At 51.5% G+C, this 22,411-nt stretch overlaps 9 protein-coding genes across 9 annotated transcripts in view; 4 read left to right on the plus strand and 5 right to left on the minus strand.

The window, feature by feature from the left end:
- Positions 1-224: 224 nt before the first annotated feature.
- CNG01600 (GDP-mannose transporter, putative) lies at positions 225-2,273 on the plus strand. Its single transcript, XM_571874.2, has 6 exons — positions 225-494; positions 591-686; positions 737-805; positions 858-972; positions 1,037-1,468; positions 1,539-2,273. Exons 1-6 carry the CDS (start codon positions 254-256, stop codon positions 1,846-1,848), a joined length of 1,263 nt encoding a protein of 420 aa, XP_571874.1. The 5' UTR covers positions 225-253; the 3' UTR covers positions 1,849-2,273.
- CNG01610 (hypothetical protein) lies at positions 2,026-5,421 on the minus strand. The gene is made up of 5 exons (XM_024657532.1): positions 5,355-5,421; positions 5,039-5,309; positions 4,239-4,984; positions 4,086-4,181; positions 2,026-4,030 (listed from the first exon to the last, which is right to left on the minus strand). The coding sequence occupies exons 3-5, from the start codon at positions 4,905-4,907 to the stop codon at positions 2,228-2,230; spliced, it is 2,568 nt and encodes an 855-aa protein (XP_024513207.1). The 5' UTR covers positions 4,908-4,984; positions 5,039-5,309; positions 5,355-5,421; the 3' UTR covers positions 2,026-2,227.
- Positions 5,422-5,517: 96 nt separating this feature from the next.
- On the minus strand, positions 5,518-6,314 carry CNG01615 (hypothetical protein). The gene is made up of 2 exons (XM_024658613.1): positions 5,867-6,314; positions 5,518-5,822 (listed from the first exon to the last, which is right to left on the minus strand). Exons 1-2 carry the CDS (start codon positions 6,266-6,268, stop codon positions 5,562-5,564), a joined length of 663 nt encoding a protein of 220 aa, XP_024514536.1. The 5' UTR covers positions 6,269-6,314; the 3' UTR covers positions 5,518-5,561.
- A 60-nt stretch (positions 6,315-6,374) lies between these two features.
- CNG01620 (transcriptional activator, putative) lies at positions 6,375-10,519 on the plus strand. Its single transcript, XM_571878.2, has 7 exons — positions 6,375-6,616; positions 6,664-6,713; positions 6,760-6,813; positions 6,868-7,040; positions 7,105-8,766; positions 8,822-9,159; positions 9,222-10,519. Exons 1-7 carry the CDS (start codon positions 6,399-6,401, stop codon positions 10,453-10,455), a joined length of 3,729 nt encoding a protein of 1,242 aa, XP_571878.1. The 5' UTR covers positions 6,375-6,398; the 3' UTR covers positions 10,456-10,519.
- Positions 10,520-10,569: 50 nt separating this feature from the next.
- On the minus strand, positions 10,570-13,787 carry CNG01630 (calcineurin temperature suppressor Cts1). Its single transcript, XM_571880.1, has 7 exons — positions 13,582-13,787; positions 13,447-13,528; positions 13,293-13,387; positions 12,921-13,231; positions 12,802-12,872; positions 12,455-12,736; positions 10,570-12,404 (listed from the first exon to the last, which is right to left on the minus strand). The coding sequence occupies exons 2-7, from the start codon at positions 13,504-13,506 to the stop codon at positions 10,740-10,742; spliced, it is 2,484 nt and encodes an 827-aa protein (XP_571880.1). The 5' UTR covers positions 13,507-13,528; positions 13,582-13,787; the 3' UTR covers positions 10,570-10,739.
- A 233-nt stretch (positions 13,788-14,020) lies between these two features.
- On the plus strand, positions 14,021-16,197 carry CNG01635 (hypothetical protein). Its single transcript, XM_024658614.1, has 2 exons — positions 14,021-15,444; positions 15,501-16,197. Exons 1-2 carry the CDS (start codon positions 14,419-14,421, stop codon positions 16,071-16,073), a joined length of 1,599 nt encoding a protein of 532 aa, XP_024514537.1. The 5' UTR covers positions 14,021-14,418; the 3' UTR covers positions 16,074-16,197.
- CNG01640 (conserved hypothetical protein) lies at positions 16,107-18,714 on the minus strand. Its single transcript, XM_571882.2, has 11 exons — positions 18,242-18,714; positions 18,165-18,189; positions 18,001-18,104; positions 17,818-17,944; positions 17,658-17,754; positions 17,481-17,582; positions 17,340-17,427; positions 16,933-17,282; positions 16,493-16,876; positions 16,322-16,429; positions 16,107-16,264 (listed from the first exon to the last, which is right to left on the minus strand). Exons 1-11 carry the CDS (start codon positions 18,699-18,701, stop codon positions 16,187-16,189), a joined length of 1,923 nt encoding a protein of 640 aa, XP_571882.2. The 5' UTR covers positions 18,702-18,714; the 3' UTR covers positions 16,107-16,186.
- Positions 18,715-19,040: 326 nt separating this feature from the next.
- Positions 19,041-21,364, minus strand: CNG01650 (conserved hypothetical protein). The gene is made up of 8 exons (XM_571884.2): positions 21,053-21,364; positions 20,864-21,002; positions 20,698-20,815; positions 20,548-20,639; positions 20,123-20,497; positions 19,990-20,071; positions 19,639-19,939; positions 19,041-19,582 (listed from the first exon to the last, which is right to left on the minus strand). The coding sequence occupies exons 1-8, from the start codon at positions 21,342-21,344 to the stop codon at positions 19,134-19,136; spliced, it is 1,848 nt and encodes a 615-aa protein (XP_571884.1). The 5' UTR covers positions 21,345-21,364; the 3' UTR covers positions 19,041-19,133.
- Positions 21,365-21,520: 156 nt separating this feature from the next.
- The window catches only part of CNG01660 (Crm1-F1, putative), a 4,647-nt gene continuing 3,756 nt past the window's right edge, over positions 21,521-22,411 (plus strand). The window contains exons 1-7 of the mRNA XM_571886.2: positions 21,521-21,574; positions 21,649-21,683; positions 21,735-21,783; positions 21,889-21,990; positions 22,049-22,121; positions 22,170-22,276; positions 22,323-22,411. The exon at positions 22,323-22,411 is cut by the window's right edge and continues 262 nt beyond it. Coding sequence (XP_571886.2) covers positions 21,569-21,574; positions 21,649-21,683; positions 21,735-21,783; positions 21,889-21,990; positions 22,049-22,121; positions 22,170-22,276; positions 22,323-22,411 — 461 coding nt within the window. The 5' untranslated portion in view covers positions 21,521-21,568. The remainder of the gene's footprint in view (positions 21,575-21,648; positions 21,684-21,734; positions 21,784-21,888; positions 21,991-22,048; positions 22,122-22,169; positions 22,277-22,322) is intronic.

A 22,411-nucleotide genomic window follows, 5' to 3' on the forward strand; every position in this document is an offset into this window, starting at 1 on the left:
TCCGGACGATGACTATTATACCGCAGGCCCAAAACGGTTCCAGCAAAAAAGACAAACACGGATCAAAGAATATTTCCTTGTTCGGCTGTTTACTTTTCAGGCACGGGAGAGGCACGGACCTCCAGCGGAAAGATCCGAACACCTCAAAACCTTGTTCCTGACTAGCTACGAAAAGGGAGCCGAATGTATATATTTTCTTCGAAAACACCTCTTTTTTTCATTTCTTTTCTTCTCCTCTATCCACGCCCAAGCCATGGCCTCCTACACCCCCTCCTCTTCCCGCCCACACACCCCTCTGGGTCTCTCTCCTAGAGGCTCGTATACCAACCTCGCCTCTGCCGCGTACGACGCGTCTTCCCCCGGAGGACATGGTGCGAAGGATGAGAAGGAGAGGCTGAGGGCAGAGCGTGAAGTACAGGAGGCGTTGTTGAAAGCACAGGACGGTGTGGAAAAGGCCAAGAAGGAGGAGGTATGCATGCCCGCGAGCACTACTGGTGAGTGATAAATTCCGGGCGGGAGTGCCGAGTGATGTCGCTCGACACTTGAACTGGAGCTCATCATTCGTCGATGGTGCTGACAGATGAGGGTAGTACTGCCGATCCTGAGCTACTGTGTTGCATCGATTATGATGACCGTTGTGAACAAGTTTGTGGTATCTGGTCGACAGTTTACAATGACGTTTTTGCGTGAGTCTATCCCGGAATCATTGTTTTCTCTGATACTGACCGCTGGATAGTCCTTGCTATACAATCGTTCGTCTGTGTTGCGTGTGTATGGCTCGCCAAGCGCATAGGCGTCATCAACTGTACGGCATTCCCTCATCTTCCTTCCATTACGTCAAGCTGACCCTTCAACAGTCCGTGACTGGGACATGAACGATGCCAAAGCGTGGTTCCCAGTGTCGTCCCTTCTCGTCGCCGTGATTTACACTGGTTCTAAATCGCTCCAGTTCCTCTCAATCCCTGTCTACACGTAAGTATCCTCCTGCCCCGTATCTCACCAATACGAAGCAATCAACTAAACCAAATCACGACAGAATCTTCAAGAACCTTACCATCATCCTCATCGCCTATGGCGAAGTCATTTGGTTTGGCGGGCACGTCACTCCTCTCACTCTTTGTTCATTCTTTCTCATGGTCGGTTCGTCCGTCATCGCTGCATGGGCCGACATCTCCACCACCCTGTCAAAATTATCAGCCGGTGTCGCCGTTGTGGACCCCATCTCTGGCGCCGATGTTCCCCTTTCAAGTATTAGCGTGATGGATACGATGAACGTGGGTTACTTGTGGATGTTTATCAACTGCTTGGCATCGGCCGGCTATGTCCTTTTTATGAGGAAACGTATCAAGGTGACTGGATTCAAAGACTGGGATTCAATGTTTTACAACAACTTGCTTTCCATCCCTGTTTTGTTTGTCTTTTCTCTCATCATCGAAGACTGGGGTGCTGCCTCTTTCTCCCGCAACTTGTACGTCCCTTTTTCTTTTTTTCTTTTTTCTTTCCAGCTTCCTCAGACTAACAATCACCTACCACTACAGCCCTGAAGAAGGCCGAGCCTTCCTTCTCTCCGCTATCGCCTTTTCCGGCGCCGCCGCCGTCTTTATCTCTTACTCCACCGCCTGGTGCGTCCGTATCTGCGGCGCGACGACATACTCCCTCGTCGGCGCTCTGAACAAGCTCCCCGTCGCGGCTAGCGGGATCTTGTTCTTTGGGGACCCGGTTAACTTTGGGAATGTGAGCGCTATTCTGGTTGGAGGCGTAAGTGGGATTGTTTATGCGGTGGCCAAGACGAATCAGGCAAAGGTGGAAAAGTCAAAGCAGGCGAGAGGGGGAGAAAGCAAGGCGTAATCTAATGTTTGTGGTGTGTGGTACTTTTTCTTTTTTTTCTGTAAATGGGATTGGAATATGAAGGGAAATGTGGATAGCTAGGCTTTTTTTGGGGGTTATGGGCTGGTATAACATCTTCATATTGAAATAAAGGGTATCAGGCAGTCATCATATTTATTTCTACAGCGTGTATACGTGTAATTTTTCAGATATGGTTTTGTTTTTATTTCATACATGTTACGATGAAACCCAATGATTAGAAGGGGTGGAGAAAAGAAGAGCAAAATCTGGTCGTCTCTCTCATCCCTCTCCCTACATCTGAAATCTTCAGATGACTCATATAAGTAAAAAAAAATATATACTGTAGTATTCCTAATAATCCAAACTATTCAAACCCCGCTTACCGCCTCGCAGCACCCCGAGCCCCAAACATACCTCTCGCCATTCCTGACCCGGCGCCAGGCCCAACGCCTCCTCCTCGGTGGGCAGATGCTCGCCACACCCCTTGGCCTCCTCCATGGCCCCCCGCACTAGACTGACGAAACGCTGTCCCCCATCCACTTTCCTTTGGAGGTTCAAACATCACCACATCCTCTTGCTTCTCTACAAACCCCCTTCCTTTCTTTACTACCGGTTCATCCTCCTCCTCCTCCTCTTCTTCTTTTTCATCCTCACCCCTTGATCCCAATATCTCAATATTGTTGTTGGAAGAATAGTTGCGGTGAAAGAGGGTGGTGGGGGGAGGACGGTTGTCACGTCGGATTTTGATACTTTTCGTTGTGGACATGGAGGTTTGGTCTGTACCATTCCCTTGCCCGGCGGCGTTGTCCTTGGATTGGGCCTGGCCTTGTGTTTGGGCTGCACTGGCGATCCCAGCGATATTCAATGAACTGATCTGTGCGGGCTTGTTTGTCTCCGTCGTCATACCACTGCGAGCCGTAGCCGCAGCTGCGGGAACGGGTGATGAAGCAGCAAGCTTACCCAAGGCAAGTCTATCAAGCGCTGAAATATGTCCCATCCCCACTGAGCTTGGGATGTTGACCTTGCCGTCACTATGGGCTGGGGAAGGAGTGACTGATGGACCGAGTCGGTCGCGGAGCGATAACTTTGGTTGCTGCTGTTGGGTTTGTAGATCCTGAGGATGGGGCTGGGGCTGGGATTGCGCCATAGGGGGAGTATGCACTCTCCCCCTTCCGCCTGTGATACGAGCTAACAATGCCGCACCAGCTCCAACCGTCCCCATCGACGTTGACGTCTCGGTGCCTTCCCTGCGTTCCCCTTTTCTCCCATCTTTATCAATATCATTCCTACCCTTCTTCTTCTCTCTTCCGCCATCCCGATCGCTATCCCGATCCGCATCCGCATCCCGATCTCCGTCTCCATTTTCATCCCCTACCCTAGGACGAGCAGAATCGGACCCTGTATCAACTTCCCTCCGTCTTTTGTTTGCTCCGTTTATCGATATGCCCGTTGTACTGTCCGTCGCGGCGGCAGCGGTTGTAGTGTTTGAACGGATGTTCAAGCCCGTCCCCGGAGAAGCGGCCGGAAACGCAGACGTAGATGCAGATGCAAAAGGCTCCAAGGGTATGGGAGGTACAGAAGCAGAAGGAGCAGATGCTGGTGCTGGTGCTGGCGCAGGTGCAGGAGGAAGAGAAGGAAGCGGGGGTGTAGCAGGTCTCCCGCCAGGACGTCTTTCTTCCTTGTTTTTGTTTTCCCTCTCCCTCTCCCGTTCCTGTTCCCGTTCTCGCTGGGGGTAGTGTGTATGACCCTGCGCACGCCGAGGTTCAAAATGAAGTGGATACTGTCTCTGCCCCCTATCTCTATACGATTCAAACTCGCGTTCACCCCCACGCTCACGCCCATCGCGGAGAGAAGCACGAGGACCTTGAGGCGGGGGTCGTCTCATCTCCCCCGGCGTTGTACCAGAAACTCTGGGCGTAGGCGTTTGTGTTTGGGTTTGTGGTTGTACTTGTGTTGGGACTTGGGAGTATTTCCAAGTAGGTACGATCCCTTCTCCCGCTCCAGGGAGAGGTTTGCGCAGGGTCAATACCTCGAGTAAATCACGTATAACGCCCCACTTTGCACCCGCTCCTGCGCCTGGCATATTCCGCGCACGAGACGCGAGTCCGAAAGCCTGTTGTGCGAGGGCACGTAGTTCGTCTTGGGCGTATGGCGGGATGAACGCTGTTCGGCGGTCTGTTGGCTGTTCAAGAAAAAGAGATCAGTAAAAAAAAAACATTTCAGTAGGCGGGACGTACGTTGGTAGAGAACAGATAGACGGTGTAGAACAGAATCTCAAACATTTCTCCTGCCTTTTCGAGGGTCCTGTTATATGTAAACGCTTTGGATGCGTTCTGCGGTCCGAGACATAGAGTCAGTGTCAGATATACAACTAGGGAGAGGGGACTTGCCAAGAGAGCGGGTAAGATTTGCTTGACGACCTTTTCCCTCACCGTTTCCACGTCCATCTCTTCTTCTCCGTCTCCACCTTTTGCACCTCCACGTAAAGCCTCTTCGACCCACAGTTTCAACCCCTCCACCATGTTTCTGGACGGTACGTCATTCCCCAGTGCTAGTTGGGTTGTCGCTTGACCGTGTTTTGCAAAGAACGTGATGGGCACTCTTGGGTCTAGCACGTTTTCTCTTCTCTGCTGAGCGGGGAAAGGGGCGAGAGTAAGGGAGGAGATGAATGTGTTGAACAACTGCACGACAGGCTGTACCTCTTTTGCGGGCGAACCCGGTGGGACGAGATCGATGATGAGGTGTGACACCCGTTTGACGGTGGGCGTGGTTGCGTTTTGGCCGGTGACGGTGGAGAGGGGTATAACCAGATTGAGGATCGTCATCTTTTCGTCTTTGCCTATCCCTCCTTGCCCATGCTGGTGCTGGGAGACGACACTGAGGAATTCTTCCCGGAAAACATCCTCCACATCTGTGTGTTTCCCAGACTCCAACAGCGCCCGACGAGTGTCGAGCGAGATGCCGGTAGAGGGGTCAGCGGAGGACGGGGAGAGGAATTTCAGAATGTTTTGACGGGAAGCACCTGTTTCTTCTTCAGACCCACGGCAGTCGTCTGCCATGACGGAGAAGACGTCGGCGGGCGAGACGGAGAGAAGGGTATGGAGGGATTCGCGGACGTACTTTAGTTCTTGGTCCTCTGTTGCAGATCCATAGTTAGCTGGTTTCCACAGTACGACACGAGTACACGCACGGCTGGCCAAGAGCTGGAGCAGGACACCCGTATTGCCCCTCACCCACCTCGGATCGGCCCTCGCTGTAGGTCCGAGGGCCTTGATACCGATAATGCGAATTTTTTCATCGTCGTCTTCGCACAGGTCGAGGAGCGCATCGATGGCCGGGTCCTGGAGGTCCTCGAACTCTGCAAAGCACTTGTGGACGAGGGTGCCGAAGAAGGACTTGGACTCGTAGGTCGCGGAGGGCGAGGTGGGCAGGGCGATGAGCAGGGTGTGGAATTTTCGGCGCTGCGTGGGAGGTCAGCGGAGAAGCAGCGCGGCGGGGCAGCGTACGGCGTCTTTGGAGGCGTTGGGAGCGATGGCAGAGGAGAGCAGCTGCTTTGCCTCGAGCAACGCTGGATCTGGCATGGTGCGACGAAGAGTGCAAAGTGGAAAACGAGATGTGGACGAGAAGACGAAGAGCCGCGACGACGCTGGCGACGGCGACGGCGACAACAGTTGCATAGTGCAGAATGCGTTACTATATACATGCATATCCCTCTACTCCTTGAGCCCGTCGTCGACGCCCACAAGCCCAGCGTCCGCCAGCACACCCGCGAGCCACCGCTTCACCTCGCCCTCCTCGACGCCGCCGTCGTCGTCTACAAACTCGCCGACACCTCTGGAGACGACGACGCGGGACTTGTGGATGAGCGACTTGCCGTTGTTGGACGTGGTGGAGAGCGCGAGGTGGACGGCGTAGCTGGGCCCGGGGGCAGCGAGCGGGCTGCTGGTGACGACCTGGAGGTGGTCCGTCTCGATCTGCACACCGTCAGCGCCGTCTGCTGCGCATGCACACCACTTACACGCTTCACCATCCGGCGCCGCTTGCCTCTGAACACCTCGTCCTTCTCCACCCACCGCTTCCACGCCCACAGTGCGGTCTGCAGCACGCAGTACCCGACCACCGCGGCCCACAGCACCGGCTTGCTGTCGTCAAAGCTCACACGCAGCGAGTACGCCACAGACGAGAGCGCGAGCACCACGGACGCATAGCCGAGGGCGAGGTGGACGGTCGGGTGCAGGAGCGACGGCGTGAAGGACTGGTCGAGGAGGTATTTCCTGACAATGTCGTCCAGCGCGGACTTGATCTCGGCGACGTTGGCGTTGTTGACGGTGACGGTGGGCAGCGGGTCCGTCGTGAGCGAGTCGCCCGGCGGTGGTGGCGGGTGTGTTGCTTTCGTCGCCGCCTTGTTGTTTTTCGCCATGAGGACACGATGTATAGAGCGGTGGAAAGATGCGGTGGAAAGAGGAGATGGAAAAATAAACAAATCCCGCCTCTCCACTTTCCACTCTTCTCTTTCCACTTTCCATCGCTGTATCCGTATATCACTCGCCATGTCGACAGACCCACCGAGAACGTCGTCACGTCCACGGCAAAAGTCCCAGCGGGCACTCGAGCATGAAGATACCAAGCGCTACCTCGAGCAGCAGCTCGATTCCCCCGCCAAGATCCCAAGGCCACGGCCCAAGAGCAAGCCCAAACACCGGTCGTACTGTGTATGCAAGCAGGATACGTCAGGGCCGATGATAGAGTGCGATGTCTGCAGCGACTGGTGCGTCGCTCTCCTTGTCCCGCTGTTCCCGGCTGACTCGTCGGCAGGTTCCATTTTAAATGCATCAATCTCGCAGAGGACGATGCAGAGAAAATCCGTACGTCTCCTGGTCCACACGTAAAAGCACTAACGCTTGTGAAAAGACAAGTATGTCTGTCCGTCATGTACTCTCTCAAATCCCGACCAGTACACCACGTGTAAGTTTATCAAAGACACAAGGCCAATGGGACTCATGCTTGGTCGGCGGGTAGATTCCTACGATATAGCGTCTTTCCCGTCACCGTCTCCGCCGCCTGGGCTTGAACTTGGTCCTGCTGGTGCTGGTGTGCAGGAGATAATCAAGCCACGACCAAGCGATGGAAAAGGCAAGAGCAAGCACGAGGATCAGAAAAAGAAGAGTATACTGGCAAAACGAAAATCCAAGGCGAGTGTGACATATCAAAAGCTGCGATCAAAGAACCGCGGAGCTGATATATGTCGTATTGTAGACCGAGACGAGTCGAGGCGGAGAGGATGCCGATGGAACTGGAGACGGAGAAGACGACGACGACGATGGGGATAAAGTCATGGCAACCTCTTCGGCTCATGACTCTGACTCGGCTTCCGTCTCAGCCTCGAGCTCAGACTCGAATCCACGACACCCAGACTCGGACTCGGACGCAGCTTCGAACGCTTCAGGACCGTCCCGTAAACGCCCTCGTCCCCGACCTCGTGTGCCGTCCAAATCAACAAACGTACAAAGAGGCGACGAAAAACCCTCTCTGCCCTCCAGCTCTTCCACTCAACCCAAACCAAAACCCAAACCAAAACCCAAGCCCAGATCCATCTCCCAATCCCATCCACAGCCCGAAACCAAACACGTCCAGGCCAAGACCCTCCCCCCAATCCGACAGTACGTTCTATCCAAACTAACACTTCTCTTCCACACCCTCTTCTCCTCCCCACCTTCCTCCCATCCGTTCACTGAAGAAGAATCCGCCCGTTATGCCGCCGATGTCGAGCGCGCCATGTTCCAAGCGTTTAAAGATATCCACCCATCTACCGCTTCCACTACCACCACCACTTTTTCCGCCACCGCCACCACCGGCGTCGGCGCTGCCGCCAAAGAATCCGCTGGAACGCGGTACAAGACCCAGTTCAACCTCCTCACCAGCTCTCTCACCAAAAACAAACACCTCCTCCGCCCCTCCCTCCTTCAATCCATCCTCTCCCGCTCCCTCCCACCCACCGCCCTCGCCCTCCTCTCCGCATCCGATTTAGCATCGGCAGCTCAGCTGGAAGAGATGGAGCGGGCAAAGCAAGCGGTGTTAGAGTCGACGGTGAAGACGAGGGAAGAGCGAGAGAGGGAGAGGGAGATGATGAGTGGAGGAGGCGGCGGGGTGAGAGCGGGCAGGGATGGGTTGGAGCAGTTGGAGGATACGAGGGAGAAGGAGATGTGGGAGGTTAGGAAAGAGGAGGAGCGGGAACGTAGCGAACAGCGTGAGCGCGAGCATGAGCAAAGAGAGCGAAGAGAGAGTGAGGTGGAGCGTGATAGTGTACATCCAGACGACGGTTCATTGAGCAAAGATGTCAAAAGTATTAAAGATACAATCAAACACGAGCCAAGTCGTTCACCCACCATCCCATCTACCGCCATCCCACACCACCGCCGCACATCTACATCCACATCCACACTTACACCTACATCCACACCTTTCAAGACCGAGCCCGCCAAACCGGCGTTTGAGCTAACCTCTGCATGGGGGGCGTCCAACCTTCAGGGTGGCGGGAATGATCAAGGTGGTGGTGGTGGTGGTGGTCGTTTGGAACGAAAGCCGAAAAAGTTGGATTTGAGTGATCAAGCTATTGCTGGTAGTGTCGGCGATGTTGGCGGTGTCGGGGGAGGTGCGGGGGAAGGGGATTTGGATTTGGATTTGGATCTGGGTTATGGATCGGGAGAGATGGATTTGGACGAGTTGGATTATACCGGTGAAGTCGACGCCGCTGCTGCTGCCGATGGTGCAGGTGGTCACGGAGATGGTGTTGATCAAGAGGCAGAGATCGAAAATCGAGAAGAGGGGGAAGGACTAGGTGAGGAAGGAAAAGGAGAAAACCAGCAGAAGAAGAAATGGGAAGAGTTGATGGAACGGCCTATTGAATGGTCTGGTTGGGTAAAGTTATTTCTTTTGTGCAACTTGATATTCCAAAACTAAAAACAGTCGACAGATCACAAACCCCGCCGTGCCATCTTCTCTCCGGCCTCCCATCGCCCTCCGTCTCCTCACCCCCCACCCCTCTTCTTCTTCTAATTTCACACAATCACACACCCAAATACATCCCCCATGGACAGCCCTCTTGCCAAACTCGACGATAGAGATAACAGGGCGTGTACCCACCAAGGCATCGGTACAGTATCTGAGCGATATGAGATTGAACCCCGGGAAAGAGTTGATCTGCGTCTTGTTTACTTTTGGGAAACCTTATGCTCATGGCGAGGGTGACGGACAAGCAGAGGGAGAAAAAAGGGAATGGGAACGATTGGTGGGGTATCATGTTGAACGAGAGTAAGTCTTTTTTTTTTTTTTGCTGGCCATCTTCATAAGCTAATACCAAACCCACCTCCCAGCCGACACGCAATCTACCTCCCATACGGCCCCAAAGGCCCCCCACCCCCACCACCAGCATCATTATCCCCATCTACAACAGAAGGAGTGCAGAATACATTTAAAGAACTGTATCTCATCCCCCTCCGACCGGGGGATGCGTTACCGGAATTCTGTGAATTGGTTGACGGGCTGGATGTGCTCAACGGTCGATCAGCGGGAAACGAAGATGGCACAGGCGGAGATCTTGCCCGGGGAAAAGAAAATGGGAAAGTGGGGAGTGTGTGGTTGGGCGTTTTTGTTGGGAGTAAGAGACGGAACGGGAGTGTCAGCACGAGTGCAAGTGCGAATGGTAGTGCCAGTGCGCAACGGCAGATACAAACACAGACACAGGTGCAAAAGGAGGGCCGACCGCAAGCTAGAAGCGAGAGCCAGAGTCAGACGCCCCCGCATGACCCTCGTGGTCCTCGTATCCCCCGTCCGGCCTTTATCCCTCCTGCCCACGGTGCTTCGCCGTCCATCTCTTCCTCCCGTCCATCCGTCCACCCGTTATCACCTGCATCTGCACAATCACAATCATCAGGACCGGGACAAGGGGTCATTCAGAATGAAAAGCTCCAGCAACTCATGGCTAGTCTTAACCCGTCTTCTCTCGGCCTACCTGGACTACCTGGATTGTCCGGGTTGCCCGGGTTGCCAAACTTGCCAGGAGTCCATGGAGGGGCGCAAGTTGGTACACCCCCTTTCCCTCCTGGAGGAACTACCCCACTCGGAACTGGAACTGGTGTATCCAATTCTCCTCCTACTCTCCCCCGACCCCCGCAGCATCTACAAACTAATCACCTCAATCAGCGTCTTCCACCTCCTCCACCTACACTTCCACCACCCCCAGGGGGCTACCGTCCCCCACCTTATGGATACATACCGACGCCACCTCAAGGGCCGGCAATGACGCATGGGTATGGGTCGCCGCCGTACCGGAGAGGAAGTGGAGGGGCGTATGCTTATCCACTAGGATCATCGGGTCCGCCGGGGCCGCGGGGACCACCGGGGCCGGGGCCCTTGCCTAGACCTCCACTCCCGCCTGGCGCTCAAGCAGCTCAGGGAGGTAGACCGCCGCAGGAAGAGAGACACCATCCAAATCAGAATCGTCAGCAAGAGCAAGGACACAGGCAAGGTCAACGCCAAGGGCAAAGATGGAGGAATGAGAGAGGGAATGGAAATAACAATGGAGGATGGAAACGTCGGGGTCATTGAGTAGAACTAATAATATGACGATAAGTGATGTATAATATATTTCATTATGTGCATAGGCATATACTTGGTATGATGCACTAATTACTGTTTCAATTATAAATGATCATTTTTTTTCATAGATGCCGGCGGCGAGGTAGATGACCTTCAGTACACCTTTTCATGATTCTGCTTCCCCCGCTACTTTCGTAGTCTAACATGAGGCTAAATAAGCTGGTCTTTTTTTCAATGTGGGCAAAATCAGTGCCTTGCATTCATCTATTTGTTATTACATTACATTACTCTTCTCATCTCCCGTAAGGGTCCCGACCTTCTTGCCTTTGCAGATACAACTCATCTGAAGGGTAATACCCAAATGGTGGCCTGGAAGGAGGAGGCGCTGGAGCCTGGGGCTGTGGGCGCCTTTCGGGCACAGGTGGGGGAGGTGGAAGTGGTTGAGAATATTGCGGTGCAGGAGGTAGTAGGTGATAAGCCTGCTGATCCTGATGCTGTGGCTGTTGTCCGTAAGGCTGTTGTACATAGGGATAAGATTGAGGTTGTGGTGTATGGGATTGAGGTAGTGGTGTATGAGACTGAGGTAATGGTGTATGAGACTGAGGTAGTGGCGTATGGGATTGAGGTAGTGGCGTATGGGATTGAGGTTGCGGTGTATGGGATTGAGGGTATGGTGTATGGGATTGAGGTTGTGGCTGCGCTGATTGAGTCTGCTGATACCAGGGGACGTATCCGCTCTCATTCGTCTGAGGCTGCGGAGGGGGTGGCACCGGCGACGGCTGCCTGTGAGGCAAAACCGAGGACTGTGAATAAGCATAACTTTGCGGAGGTGCGGGAGGTAGAGGTGGTTGCTGCTGATGAGCAGGAGGAAGTGTCTGATAATACGGTTGTGGCGTTGGGGACGACTGCGGAGGGTAGGACTGAGGGGTTTGCGGCGGCTGTGGAGGATAGTAACCTTGGGATGACGGCGGTGACTGTTGGTGATCTTGTGCAGGCGGTACCGGATAAATATTGCTTCTGGTAGGCGTAGAATACCCCTCCCGTTGACCGTACCCATTACCACCTACCGGACTTCCATATGCACCGTTCACTTGACATTGAGGTTGAAATTGCCCCGCAGATTGCTGAGCGTAATATCCTGGACCCGGGCTGGATGCTCTCCTTGAATCGCCAGGCGGTTGAGCAAGACCACTGAATGAGGAAGAGGGTACCTGGTAATGTCCCAAGGTAGTCGCCACAGGACTTATGGAGCCAGCAGAGTGGGAATGTAAAGGTGGCGCCGGTGTCGGAGGCTGACCATGATATTGATTGGAAGTAAATGGTGGAGGCGGTTGGGAGTAGTGTTGATGGGGTTGGGGAGGACCAGCTGGGCGAAGAGACTCGGGGATTGTAGATGTTATGCGACTATCCTGCGGTGACGGAGCTGATATTGGAGCCACAGGAGGCGCTAGACTGGCAGGCGCAGCACCATGTGACATGCCTGACGACGGTCTAAGCATCGGCGTTGCAGCGGTTCTCAATCTATCCGCCTCCATTCTCATGGTCTGCTCCCCCGTTAAAGCGTCATTTGTTGACATGGGCCGAGGATGAGGTGTAGGTGCTGGTGCTGGATGAGATTGAGGAAGCATAGACCCCCATGGAGCTTCTGAACCAGCTCCTATGGACTGAGTCGATATAGGCCTAAGGTGTGGTGTAGGTGCAGGAGCATACCCAGAATGAGGTAACACAGATCCCCAAGGTGCCTCGGAACTGCCACCAAACGAGTGACGGTGGCTATGACCATAACTTGACGAAGGTGCAGAAGGTGCAGGTGCAGATGACATCGAAAAACTGTTCACAGAAGGATTCAGAGACATCGACGACATCGGCCGGGTGAGTACGTCAACAGAGGCCCGACTGTTGACGGACAGTGATGAAGAAAACGATGGCTGATAGCCATGTTGCGCCTGTTGAATGGGCTAAGCGTGCCGTCAGACCACGTCTCTACGCCGGTTTGAAGTAAACGTACAGGTAAGGGGCTGCTTTTCCTATGCCCGGAGGGTAATCCAAGATCAGCAAAGCTGGTTGATTGCCCAGGCTGAGAGGCAGGCGATGGTACCCTAGCAGCTTGAGGGGCATAAGGGGGTATATATAGATTGGCACCTGAGATACTCCCTGAACTCAGCTGTGGTAACGCGCCTTTCCCAGCCGTGGAGCCGAAGGACATGGACGAATTTGAACCGTTAAGGCTAGGGGGACCGTATCTTGGTATAGATGGACGAGGCACGTTTCTTTTCACTGGGGGCGCTTCCTGTAAGAGGGCCCGTTCAGTGAATGTGTCCACGTCTGCGCAGTCAAGGATGGTGTCAAACGTACATTGGAGAAGAAAGTGAGCTCAAGATAGATTTCTCCGCTATATTTTTCCTTGTACTGAAAATCATACCAGTCTGCAATAGGGTCAGCTCTGCGTTGATGCAGATGTGCATGGTACTCACCATCAACCTCTCCCTTTTTCAACACGTCCTCAAGGCTAACCACACAGTCTCCAATCAATTCCGGCTCTTTTGCATCATCGGCAAAGCACGCGACCTTCATACTTTTCCCTCCCTTCTTCTTGATCTTCCTGCTCTTGCTCGCCAATGCCGCAGTTGTTATTACTCCAGGATCATCCGGGACTGGCAAGGGCTTGCCGTTTAGGGATGAATTGAGGGATTCCGACTGCGACTCTGACCGTTGAACGACGTCTTCCACGTCCTCCAAGATGGCAAAACGGAATTCTTCGTCCCATTCTGGGTGCTGTCCGCCTCTGTGATATTGGAGATATGAGTCTTTACCATGGACACTATGATAATGCCAAGACGACGTACCGTTTAATAGGTTTCGTTTTTTGCTTTTCTTCACCGACGATGACGGTACAAAACGGATCTTGTTTGCCAAAACGAGACTTGTTGGGTAGATTTCTCTACGCAATAAGGTCAGACAGTTTCTACACCAGCAATACAACTTCCGAAAACGACCTACAGCCTTGCCCACCACCACGATCAACGTGCCAAGCTCTTTGGGTTCTATAGGGGTGCTCATCTTATGGAGAATATATGGAGATCTGAAAGGGCAAGTGAATCAGCTACATCCTCAGCAGTACCAAACAATTCTTACAGATGAAGGTGTTAACAAAATGACAACCGATCACACAGTCCATAGAGCAACCAGGAGATTGTGGATCGCCGAGCAGCTGCCTGTACGCTGGATGAGAGGGCTATCGTTTGTATGGGCACTTGCAGTGCGTTGTATGGAAGTATAGATGGTGGCTGGAAGGAAAACCGGGCCTGAAAGCACCGCTGGAAGAATAAGCTGTGCGTTGTATAGCTGTTGTGGACGACTTGGGACAGAAGAATCATTGTGAGACCTACCGACGGCGCTCACCGCTCATGAGGAGGATCAGATTAGGCACTCGACTTTTATGCAGGCGCCTTTCCTTATTTGTTTTCTGAGGATTAGGCCCGCGAACATTGTCAACTCTTAGCCTTACGTAAATATAATGGGCCCAGAATATGTCTTCATATGCGTGCTGTTCATTCATCGTTCTTTCCGTGCAGTCTCTCTACTCGATCCGCTTCAGTGCCGCGCAGAAACTCAAGACATGGTTTTTAATGGTATTCTTCCAAGTCCCGTCGTGATCCTGACGCCATTCGCTAGCCACGAATCCGGAAAGTTAGACCGATGACGAACGCCATTATAGTTCATCGACCTGCAATAATCATGGGCGGAACGCAAGGAATAGCCCAACTCAATCACGAAGTCTTTCCGCTCCTTTGTCGAATTTTCAAATACATCTCGGAAATCGCATGCATCTTGGATGGCTGGACGCAAATAATTCCTTTCTTCTTTTGATCGCCTCACGCATGCCTCCCTTTTCAACTTTAGCTTGACGGATAACTCATCCTCAGTCCTGCAATACACCTTGGAATATTCGACTGCTTCGCCGTCTACAGAATGGTTTACGAGCTGGACCGGGCCCCCGGCCTGGTTGACCTTCCCTCCGAGCTCCTCTTCAAAATAGCGTCTTTTCTGGACAAACGGTCGGCCACCAATTTTGCTCGAACCGCTCGTGCGTTCCAGAAACCATCCGAATCCTTAATATGGAAAACGCTTTCCCTCACACGTTTTCATATTGTGGAAAATACTGCGTCTTTAGTCGCCGGAAACTTGAATGAGAGGGAAAGAGCCAGTGTCCTCAATGATCTCCGGATCAGCCCCAAAGCTTGGATCAATAGCTCAAGAATCTTGGTTCAAGGTATGATAGATAACCTTAGGCGGGTGGATTGGCGTCAGACCTATTTGCGAGAGCTCGACCTCCAACTCGAGGTCAAAGTACCTCTAAACCTCATTGATCTATTGAACGACATTTCACCAGTGCTCGAAATCTTGCATATTGACTTCCCTACCCCACGTTCAGGCTTCTATCGTATGGCCCCTCGTCCTCCCCACCTTCCACGTTTCACCTCTATTCTTCACATAATGAGAGGTCTTCGTCGACCACTTACGGCTCTCAAGCACGTCGAGCTTTATATTGATAATGAGAACTGGGCAGCGCTAGTTTCGGCCATGCTTCAGGCCGCCCCTAATCTCGTGTCCCTGACTATCAGCACAGATATGCACTTGATAAGAAACATTTCGGCTGAGGATAAAGTCCCCATCATCCCAGAACTACCATGCCTGCGAAAAATTATTATACAGGAGATGGATAACTCTATCACTGCGGCTTTGACCGCTATCATAGCCAGCGCACCGAATTTGGAACATGTGGCGCTCAGAGACTCGAACCTGAGCTGGCAGCCTGCCAAGGCTTCGTTACTAGATGAATCCATTCTCGATCGTCTATCGCGTTTGCCTCTCCTGAAAAAGCTTGAGATCTCTTCCAATTGTTTCTACGCTCTATGCGAATTAGATGGATTTAAAAGTGTAGGGGAGCTTTCAGTGCTGTGGAACGTGACAGAACTGAAAACTAGGATTTGCACAGTAAGCATGATGCAGGACAATTGTACTTTGTATCCGTGACTAACACACCCCACCAGAATGATTATCTAATACCACCGCTTCCCAACCTGCAAAAATATCAAATCAAAGTATCTCTGTACTTTACAGATACAGACTACCGCTGGGAAGAGTATTTATATCCCCGACTGAGTACCATTCAGCATCTTACCACCGTCGGCCTCCCCCAGCTTTCCTCCGCTCCTCGCCTGACGATTATCTATTGTCCCACCTATTCGAATTATCAAATACGCGACTTTAGCAGGAAATGTGAAGTCGAACGACTACACTTTCCAGAAGCGAACGATAGGTTATTTCAAGGTATTGTTGTGAGGCAATTTGCTGGGAAATACGGGGACTTGGTGCACTGTCGGTCAAGATTCCGAACTGATGATGACGACGCAGTCAAGTTGGGACGATTAATTTCAGATGAAACGGCTTGGGAAGAGCATGCGATCTACAACGGAAGGCCAGTGCCGGTTGGAACTTTAGCCGCTGTCTATGCCGCAGAAGGCTTGGCTATCGGAAGCAACGTTGAGGGGAGAAGCTTGCAACTGGGAGAGGAAGGCACCAAAGTGCTACAGCTATGGGAGATGCAAAGGGACGAATTGTAGCCAGAATGATAAATTGGAATATCTTCTGTTCATGTCGTTCTTTGTTGTACTATCATTTGTAAATATTTCTTCTGTCGAATCTTTCCCATCATACATAATTTAATATTTATGAATCAAACTTCATCGCTCTCATCTACGTTGACGATGAAGTTCATGAACCATCGGACTTGCTCAATGAAGACGTCGGCCTCCTTCAGCCGCCATTTTTATCAGCGTTATCTGGATTGCCCTAGACAGTTAGAACTCACAATGTGCTCGTCGATGGTGTGAACATTATTGAACCCAGGGCCCACGATCTGATAAGCAAATCGGTAGATATTCTTGGTAAGGTTCCAGTATCGCTTAGTGTCGGTGTTCTATTTCGACCCGTAAGTCAGAAATCCGCTACGATAAAGTGGATTGAGAAAACAAATGCTTACACCAGTCGAGATGGAGGGCGCCATAATAATCTCATCGCTCCCAGCCTCAGTCTCCTCAGCACCAGGTCTTGTAGCATAAACACCCTTCACGGTTCCAGACAACAACCTCCAAGCAGGGCTTTCCACAGTGAACGGGGAGACGGGAGCAGGGTCAAGGCTGGAGTTGAATGCCACATTGAGGATCACCTTGCCAGCCTTAGGGCCGTCATTCTTGGAGAAATGGCATCCGTGTCCGTGGGGCTGTATCTCTTGACCGAAAGCTTCAACAGCAAGGTTGAGCTTGGAGGCAACAGGGGCGATGACGTCTGTGATTTGTTGCTGGAGTTCGGCGACGGATGAGGCCAAGTTGATTCGGTGGTTCACAATGGCGACGACACTTTCAGGCTGTAACATCAAGTTAATGTGCCATACCTGGTTCCCTAAATGCTGGGTTTGCTTACCAAAGCGTTGACCTTCAGACCACCATTGATGATATCAACTGCCTGGGTAGTAGACACCATGGCTTTACCCATTCCTTTACCCAACGTCCCATCCTCATAGCTGCCAGTAACCCACCAATCCTCGACCTGTTTCAAGGCCTTCCTGTTCACTTTCTTACCATCGCCGTGCTTGAGAGAGTTCTCCACCTTGTGAATGGCCTTGGCAAGATGGGAAGGGATGTGGGCGGGTGAGTTGGCTGCACAGGAGATAAAGTTGACGAGGGGAGAGGAAGGGTTGAGGTAAGGTTTGTGAGGGTGGCGCTCAAGAGCCGCAATGAGAAGAGAGATATAACCAATACCGGTGTGAGCAGCTTAACGATCGGAATCTCAGCTCAGCTTGTTGATTGAAATAATGGTAGGGCACTTACGAGGGACAGAGCTGTGGCCACCGAGGGTTTCCACCTTGAGCTCAAGATCCATGTAGCCCTTCTCGCCCACTGCAGGGGCCGCAAAGAGCTAGATTGCCATCTGATTAGTATTTGCAAACAAAAAAGGATTTCAAAGCTTACTTGTCCCCATGCAGACTCAATACCGTTACCTTCGTCAACCAACAACGCCATAGAGTCCTTGCCGTATTTTTCTTCCAACCATTGACCAATATTGAGTGCGCCCTATGAATTAGTCAGTCACTGATCTGTTTCGATACGAGCCCATTAATGAGGGAAGGGGGGCTAGAGGAGACGAACCACCTTGCCGCCAGTCTCTTCGTCAATGCCGAAAGCGAGAATGACAGTCCGTCGAGGCGTAAACTTTCCCGACTTAAGCAAAAGTTCGACAGCAGAGCTATAATAAGACAATGGTCAACATCTGTCCAGGATTCCATGCTGCATGTCCGCAATAACTTACAGAGCACCGATTGTACCAGACTTGTCATCGCTGGATCCTCGACCCCAGATGTACTTCCCATCATACTCCCCTCCGAAGGGGTCATGGGTCCATTGATCGCGGGTAGCAGGAAGAACGGGTACCACATCTGAATTATTACAGGTCAGTTATGGTCCCACTCCTCTTCGTTTGAGCAGTCCATACCTTGGTGACCGGTGAGCAACAAAGGTTTGAGGGAGGAGTCGGAGCCTTCCCATTCAAAGACAAGAGCATGAGTGACGACCCTATTTCTCTTCAAATGCTTGTGTCTAGAAGGTAACATAAATCATCTGCCTTCCAAGTGTTATTCAAGTCTCAAGCAAACTCACACAAGGGGGAAAGACTCCTCCAGATCTGACAATCCCAATTGTCAGTATGAAACCTGACATTGAAGCTGAAAACTCACAATCGGAAAATTTGTAGAATACATCCCAACGCTCATCTTCTCCAATCTCACCCATTACATCAAAAACCTCCGTCGGTACTCTGACTGCTCCACTGAGCCATTCAATGATCTGCTCCTTCTCGCCCTTGACAAGTTCAGAGGGGTTGAACGATTTAGGATAAATAGGATCAGCTTGCTGACAAGTACTGTTGGTAGAAGACGAGCTATCCTCGATAAGATTGTTAAAGATTGAAAACTTTGGATAGGGAGAAATGTAGAGAAAAGATTGTATGAAGAGGAAAGTAGCGGAGCCAATGAGGAATCGATACACCCCTAATCGGCCCTTCTTCCTTGGCTGTTCCGCCTCTTTGGGTGGAATGATCGATGGTAATACCTCTTTCTCGTTCGGTGATCCCATGTTGGATACGGGGGGAAAGTGAAATGGGGGAGATAAGAGAAAGAGAGGACGAGATGTCGGCATTTTATAACGAAGCCGTTCGGGCATATCTATCGCATACATAATAATAATTATGGGAACCATCGGCGAAATGCGATAACGGTAATCACCGCAAGCCGCGACTGATTTCGGCTATTTCTGTTTGCCACTCGTCAACTCCTCGATGATGCGTTCCTAGAGCAAATTTCAAAGCCATTGGTAGATTGATTATGAGCAGATACAGGATTGGGGCAGAATATGTATTGCGTGATGCTTCGATTCAAGAAGTAATGATGTCAAAACGGGACTGGGGGTCGCCAATCGAACCCAAAACAAACTAATACACTCGATGTGGAAGGGCTTGTTGGCAGGCGGCCGAAGAACAGTCATACAAGATGTCATACATATAAATACAACATATCTATACTCCCCAATGATACACCGAGAAGCACCAGCAAACACCAAAAAAACACCTCTCTAATATCCTCCACCTTGGTATCTTGTCTGCGCCGCCTGTTTCCTTCTGGTCTCCTCTTCGAGTTTTGGACAATCTGACAGACCGTGACCGAGGCCGCCACAGATGGGACATCCCTTGAGAGCACCTCCCTGGATCGCACGCGGGTCATCAATGGAAAGGAGGAAATCAGGAATCTTTTGCTTCGCTTCCATCAAAAGGTACTTTAGATCCAGCAATGTCTGCTCGGACGTGTTCATATTGACAAACGTTGTCGCCAAACCGGTCTTTCCCGAACGACCTGTACGACCAATTTCGTGGACGTAATCTTCAATTTCCTTGGGCATAGAGTAGACGATGACGTGTTGGATTTCGTTAAAATCGAGACCTTTGGAAGCGACACCAGAGGCGACCATGACGTCCTTGGCGCCTGTTTTGAATGATCGGATTGCGTACTCTCGTTCTTCTTGGGCTACAAAGATATTAGCGTCAACACGAGTGGAAAAAAGAAATACGACAGGAACGTACTTTTACTACCATGAATTGCTACAGCCTCTATACCCTTCAACAGCAAGTACTCTTGAATGTCATCGACTTCATTTTTGTTATCACTGAAAATGATGACAGGAGGAGGAGTCTTTTGCAAACACTCGAGCAAGTATACCATCTTGGCTTCTTGCTTGACATATTCGACTTCTTGAATGACGTCCATGTTCGCTGCACCAGCTCGACCGACGTTGACGAGAATGGGGTTGATCAGGGATTGTTGGGCAAAGTCCTGGATTTTACGGGGCATGGTAGCGGAGAAGAGAAGGGTTTGGCGTTGGTACTAAGGCGGAAAGGTTAGTTAAGGAACATTCAGACGAATAAATGGCTTACTTTGAAATGAGACATGATACTTCGGACATCCTCTTCAAAGCCCATGTCAATCATTCGATCCGCTTCGTCCATACATAGATACCTGCATTCCATCAGGACCATCATCTTTTTAAATCAACATAATTTTACTTACTTGCAGTTATCCGCATTCAACTTTCTCTTATCCAGCATGTCGATCAACCGTCCGGGTGTCGCCACCACCACGTGCACACCTTTATTCAAAACATCCGCCTGATCGGCCATACTGATTCCTCCAATGCACAGTAAACTTCTCAATTCCGGGTAGCTTCCACTTTCTTTTAATACTGTGCACATGGCGACACATTGCTCGTAGGTTTGTCTGGCAAGTTCTCGCGAAGGACAGATAATGAGCCCGACAGGTCCTTCGCCTCGAACGAATGGGACCTTGGCTTCCATTTCCAGAGCGGCCATAATAGCGGGAAGGATGAAAGCGAGGGTTTTTCCAGAACCGGTGAAGGCGATACCAATCATATCACGACCAGAAAATCTAAAAAGCGTCAGGACAGGATATTTCGGGTGTGTAAAGAAAATGCTTACGCTGTAGGAAGGCCTTGCATTTGGATAGGAGTCGGATGCTTGATACCTTTGGCCTGAAGGTAGCCCAATATGGGTTTGGGAATCTTCATATCCTGCAAGTATGGTCAATAAATTCCAGAAAAGTTGGGCTGAAACAAGTTGGCCACATACCGCAAAATGGGGAATGGGCGGTGGAATATTCTCTCCTTCTACGATGATGTGATACTTGTCTCGGACAGCTTGCTGCTCATCTTCGGTCTTATTGCGAATGTAGTGAGGCGCTCTCCAGCTGCTTAGTTTTAGTTATGGACCGATGGGAAGCTTAATAAGCACGCACGATGTCTTCAAGCTTTCTGTCCATGACACGCCTTGTGCCAATTCCTGTGCACCTGCAAGTTTCTTCTGCGCTCTCTCCATTTCAGCAAGCAAAGCCGCTTCCTTTTCAGCTTCCCTCTCGGCCGCACTTTTCTTTGCGTCTAAAAAGAAAGTCAGCGGTACAAAACAAACACTCTTGAACAACACACACCTTCTAAAGCCCTTTGCTCTTTGACCTCTTGGGCCGCTTGCAGCAGTGTCCTCTCTCTCCTTGCCTTTTCTCGCGCACGCGCTTCATCCTCTGCCTGCTCCTTCAACTCCTCCTCCATCTCCTTTTCCAGTTCCTCTTGAGTCTTGACTTTTTTGGCACTGTGCTTTGCTCCCAGCTGCGAGAGCATTTGTGCTCTACGTTTTGCAACGGGGACATATGGCTTGTAGTCTTCAGGAAGCTCAAAGGCGTCCTGTGCCTCGGGAGTAGGTGAGCGCTTGCGTGCTGCGACCATTTTGTGGGAGTGGAGATGTATGGATGTGGATAGAAAGATCGCCGACGGATAGAAGAGGATGCTGGCGGGAGAAAATGAGAAAAGGGGCGTGGTGGAATAAAGAAATGGTTCCGCTGTTGTTACTACGCGTGTCTTCATCAGCGCTGAGCACTGAGCATCTGCCGCCCAGCCATACGATTTCCTCACCGCTCCTTCCTTCCTTCCTGCCACTTCCCACAGCCACCATGGAGGTACGTCGCCCCGCCACCCGCCACCCTTCCTTCCTTCCTTCCTCCGCAGAAAGCTGACTCAATCACAACCACAGGCAATCCTCGACTTCTCAAACGACCTCGACGTCGGGTATGTATCCCGCTCCATGCCACCTCTTGTACGCCGCTGACCCAGTCCCAGACTCATTGACCAGGTAGTACAGGCGTTCTACACCGGGTCAGGCGAAACAGTGAGTGCTTCCTGTTCCACGTCGCCCGAGATTCTCGACATCACATTCCGCCACTCCTAAACATGCAACAATCACCACAGTCGTCTGATGCTGACTTGTCTGCAGCAACAAACAGCACAGCGAGTCCTCACCCAGTTCCAGGAGAATCCAGATTCATGGCAGCGTGTCCCGGCCATCTTGGAAACTTCTCAAAATCTTAACACAAAGGTGCGCCACATTTCGCTTTCACCTGCGAATCACGCAATCACTGACAGGCGTGGAACAGTATATCGCTCTTCAGGTCTTGGAGAAGCTTGTCCAGGTACGATGGAAAGCCTTGCCCGCGGACCAACAGACGGGTACGTGCCCTGGGATGTCCATGGGGACATGAGCTGATGAAATGACAGGTATCCGAAACTTCATTGTCCAGGCGACGGTCGAGATATCGTCAGATGAAAGTAGGATGAGGCGAGAAAAGGGGTATCTGAACAAGTTGAATCTTGTCCTTGTCCAGGTTCGTTGCCTTTGTCCGTTAAAGTACCCAATCTAATTCAAAACAGATTCTTAAACAAGCATGGCCCAAGGACTGGCCTCAGTTTATTCCCGAAATCTGCGAATCATCCCGCACTAATCTCTCTCTCTGCGAAAA

The sequence above is a fragment of the Cryptococcus neoformans genome (genome assembly GCF_000091045.1).
Source record: "Cryptococcus neoformans var. neoformans JEC21 chromosome 7 sequence".
Lineage (NCBI taxonomy): Eukaryota > Fungi > Basidiomycota > Tremellomycetes > Tremellales > Cryptococcaceae > Cryptococcus > Cryptococcus deneoformans.

Excerpts from the sequence above, each read along its gene's own strand:
- CNG01600 (XM_571874.2), top strand. The coding sequence starts at position 254 with ATGGCCTCCTACACCCCCTCCTCTTCCCGCCCACACACCCCTCTGGGT. Across the intron at positions 687-736 it reads GTTTACAATGACGTTTTTGC|TCCTTGCTATACAATCGTTC; the intron begins GTGAGTCTATCC and ends ACCGCTGGATAG. Across the intron at positions 806-857 it reads GCGCATAGGCGTCATCAACT|TCCGTGACTGGGACATGAAC; the intron begins GTACGGCATTCC and ends ACCCTTCAACAG.
- CNG01610 (XM_024657532.1), bottom strand. The coding sequence starts at position 4,907 with ATGGCAGACGACTGCCGTGGGTCTGAAGAAGAAACAGGTGCTTCCCGT. Across the intron at positions 4,182-4,238 it reads AAATCTTACCCGCTCTCTTG|AACGCATCCAAAGCGTTTAC; the intron begins GCAAGTCCCCTC and ends CTCGGACCGCAG. Across the intron at positions 4,031-4,085 it reads TCTATCTGTTCTCTACCAAC|CCAACAGACCGCCGAACAGC; the intron begins GTACGTCCCGCC and ends TTTCTTGAACAG.
- CNG01615 (XM_024658613.1), bottom strand. The coding sequence starts at position 6,268 with ATGGCGAAAAACAACAAGGCGGCGACGAAAGCAACACACCCGCCACCA. Across the intron at positions 5,823-5,866 it reads GGCGCCGGATGGTGAAGCGT|ATCGAGACGGACCACCTCCA; the intron begins GTAAGTGGTGTG and ends GACGGTGTGCAG.
- CNG01620 (XM_571878.2), top strand. The coding sequence starts at position 6,399 with ATGTCGACAGACCCACCGAGAACGTCGTCACGTCCACGGCAAAAGTCC. Across the intron at positions 6,714-6,759 it reads GGACGATGCAGAGAAAATCC|ACAAGTATGTCTGTCCGTCA; the intron begins GTACGTCTCCTG and ends GCTTGTGAAAAG. Across the intron at positions 7,041-7,104 it reads TGGCAAAACGAAAATCCAAG|ACCGAGACGAGTCGAGGCGG; the intron begins GCGAGTGTGACA and ends GTCGTATTGTAG.
- CNG01630 (XM_571880.1), bottom strand. The coding sequence starts at position 13,506 with ATGAGCACCCCTATAGAACCCAAAGAGCTTGGCACGTTGATCGTGGTG. Across the intron at positions 13,232-13,292 it reads AAAACGAAACCTATTAAACG|AGGCGGACAGCACCCAGAAT; the intron begins GTACGTCGTCTT and ends CCAATATCACAG. Across the intron at positions 12,873-12,920 it reads GAAAAAGGGAGAGGTTGATG|ACTGGTATGATTTTCAGTAC; the intron begins GTGAGTACCATG and ends ACCCTATTGCAG.
- CNG01635 (XM_024658614.1), top strand. The coding sequence starts at position 14,419 with ATGGTTTACGAGCTGGACCGGGCCCCCGGCCTGGTTGACCTTCCCTCC. Across the intron at positions 15,445-15,500 it reads TGAAAACTAGGATTTGCACA|AATGATTATCTAATACCACC; the intron begins GTAAGCATGATG and ends ACACCCCACCAG.
- CNG01640 (XM_571882.2), bottom strand. The coding sequence starts at position 18,701 with ATGCCGACATCTCGTCCTCTCTTTCTCTTATCTCCCCCATTTCACTTT. Across the intron at positions 17,755-17,817 it reads TCTGGTACAATCGGTGCTCT|CTCTGCTGTCGAACTTTTGC; the intron begins GTAAGTTATTGC and ends GTCTTATTATAG. Across the intron at positions 16,877-16,932 it reads GTCTGAAGGTCAACGCTTTG|CCTGAAAGTGTCGTCGCCAT; the intron begins GTAAGCAAACCC and ends TTGATGTTACAG.
- CNG01650 (XM_571884.2), bottom strand. The coding sequence starts at position 21,344 with ATGGTCGCAGCACGCAAGCGCTCACCTACTCCCGAGGCACAGGACGCC. Across the intron at positions 19,940-19,989 it reads GTATCATGTCTCATTTCAAA|TACCAACGCCAAACCCTTCT; the intron begins GTAAGCCATTTA and ends TTTCCGCCTTAG. Across the intron at positions 19,583-19,638 it reads AGCAATTCATGGTAGTAAAA|CCCAAGAAGAACGAGAGTAC; the intron begins GTACGTTCCTGT and ends ATATCTTTGTAG.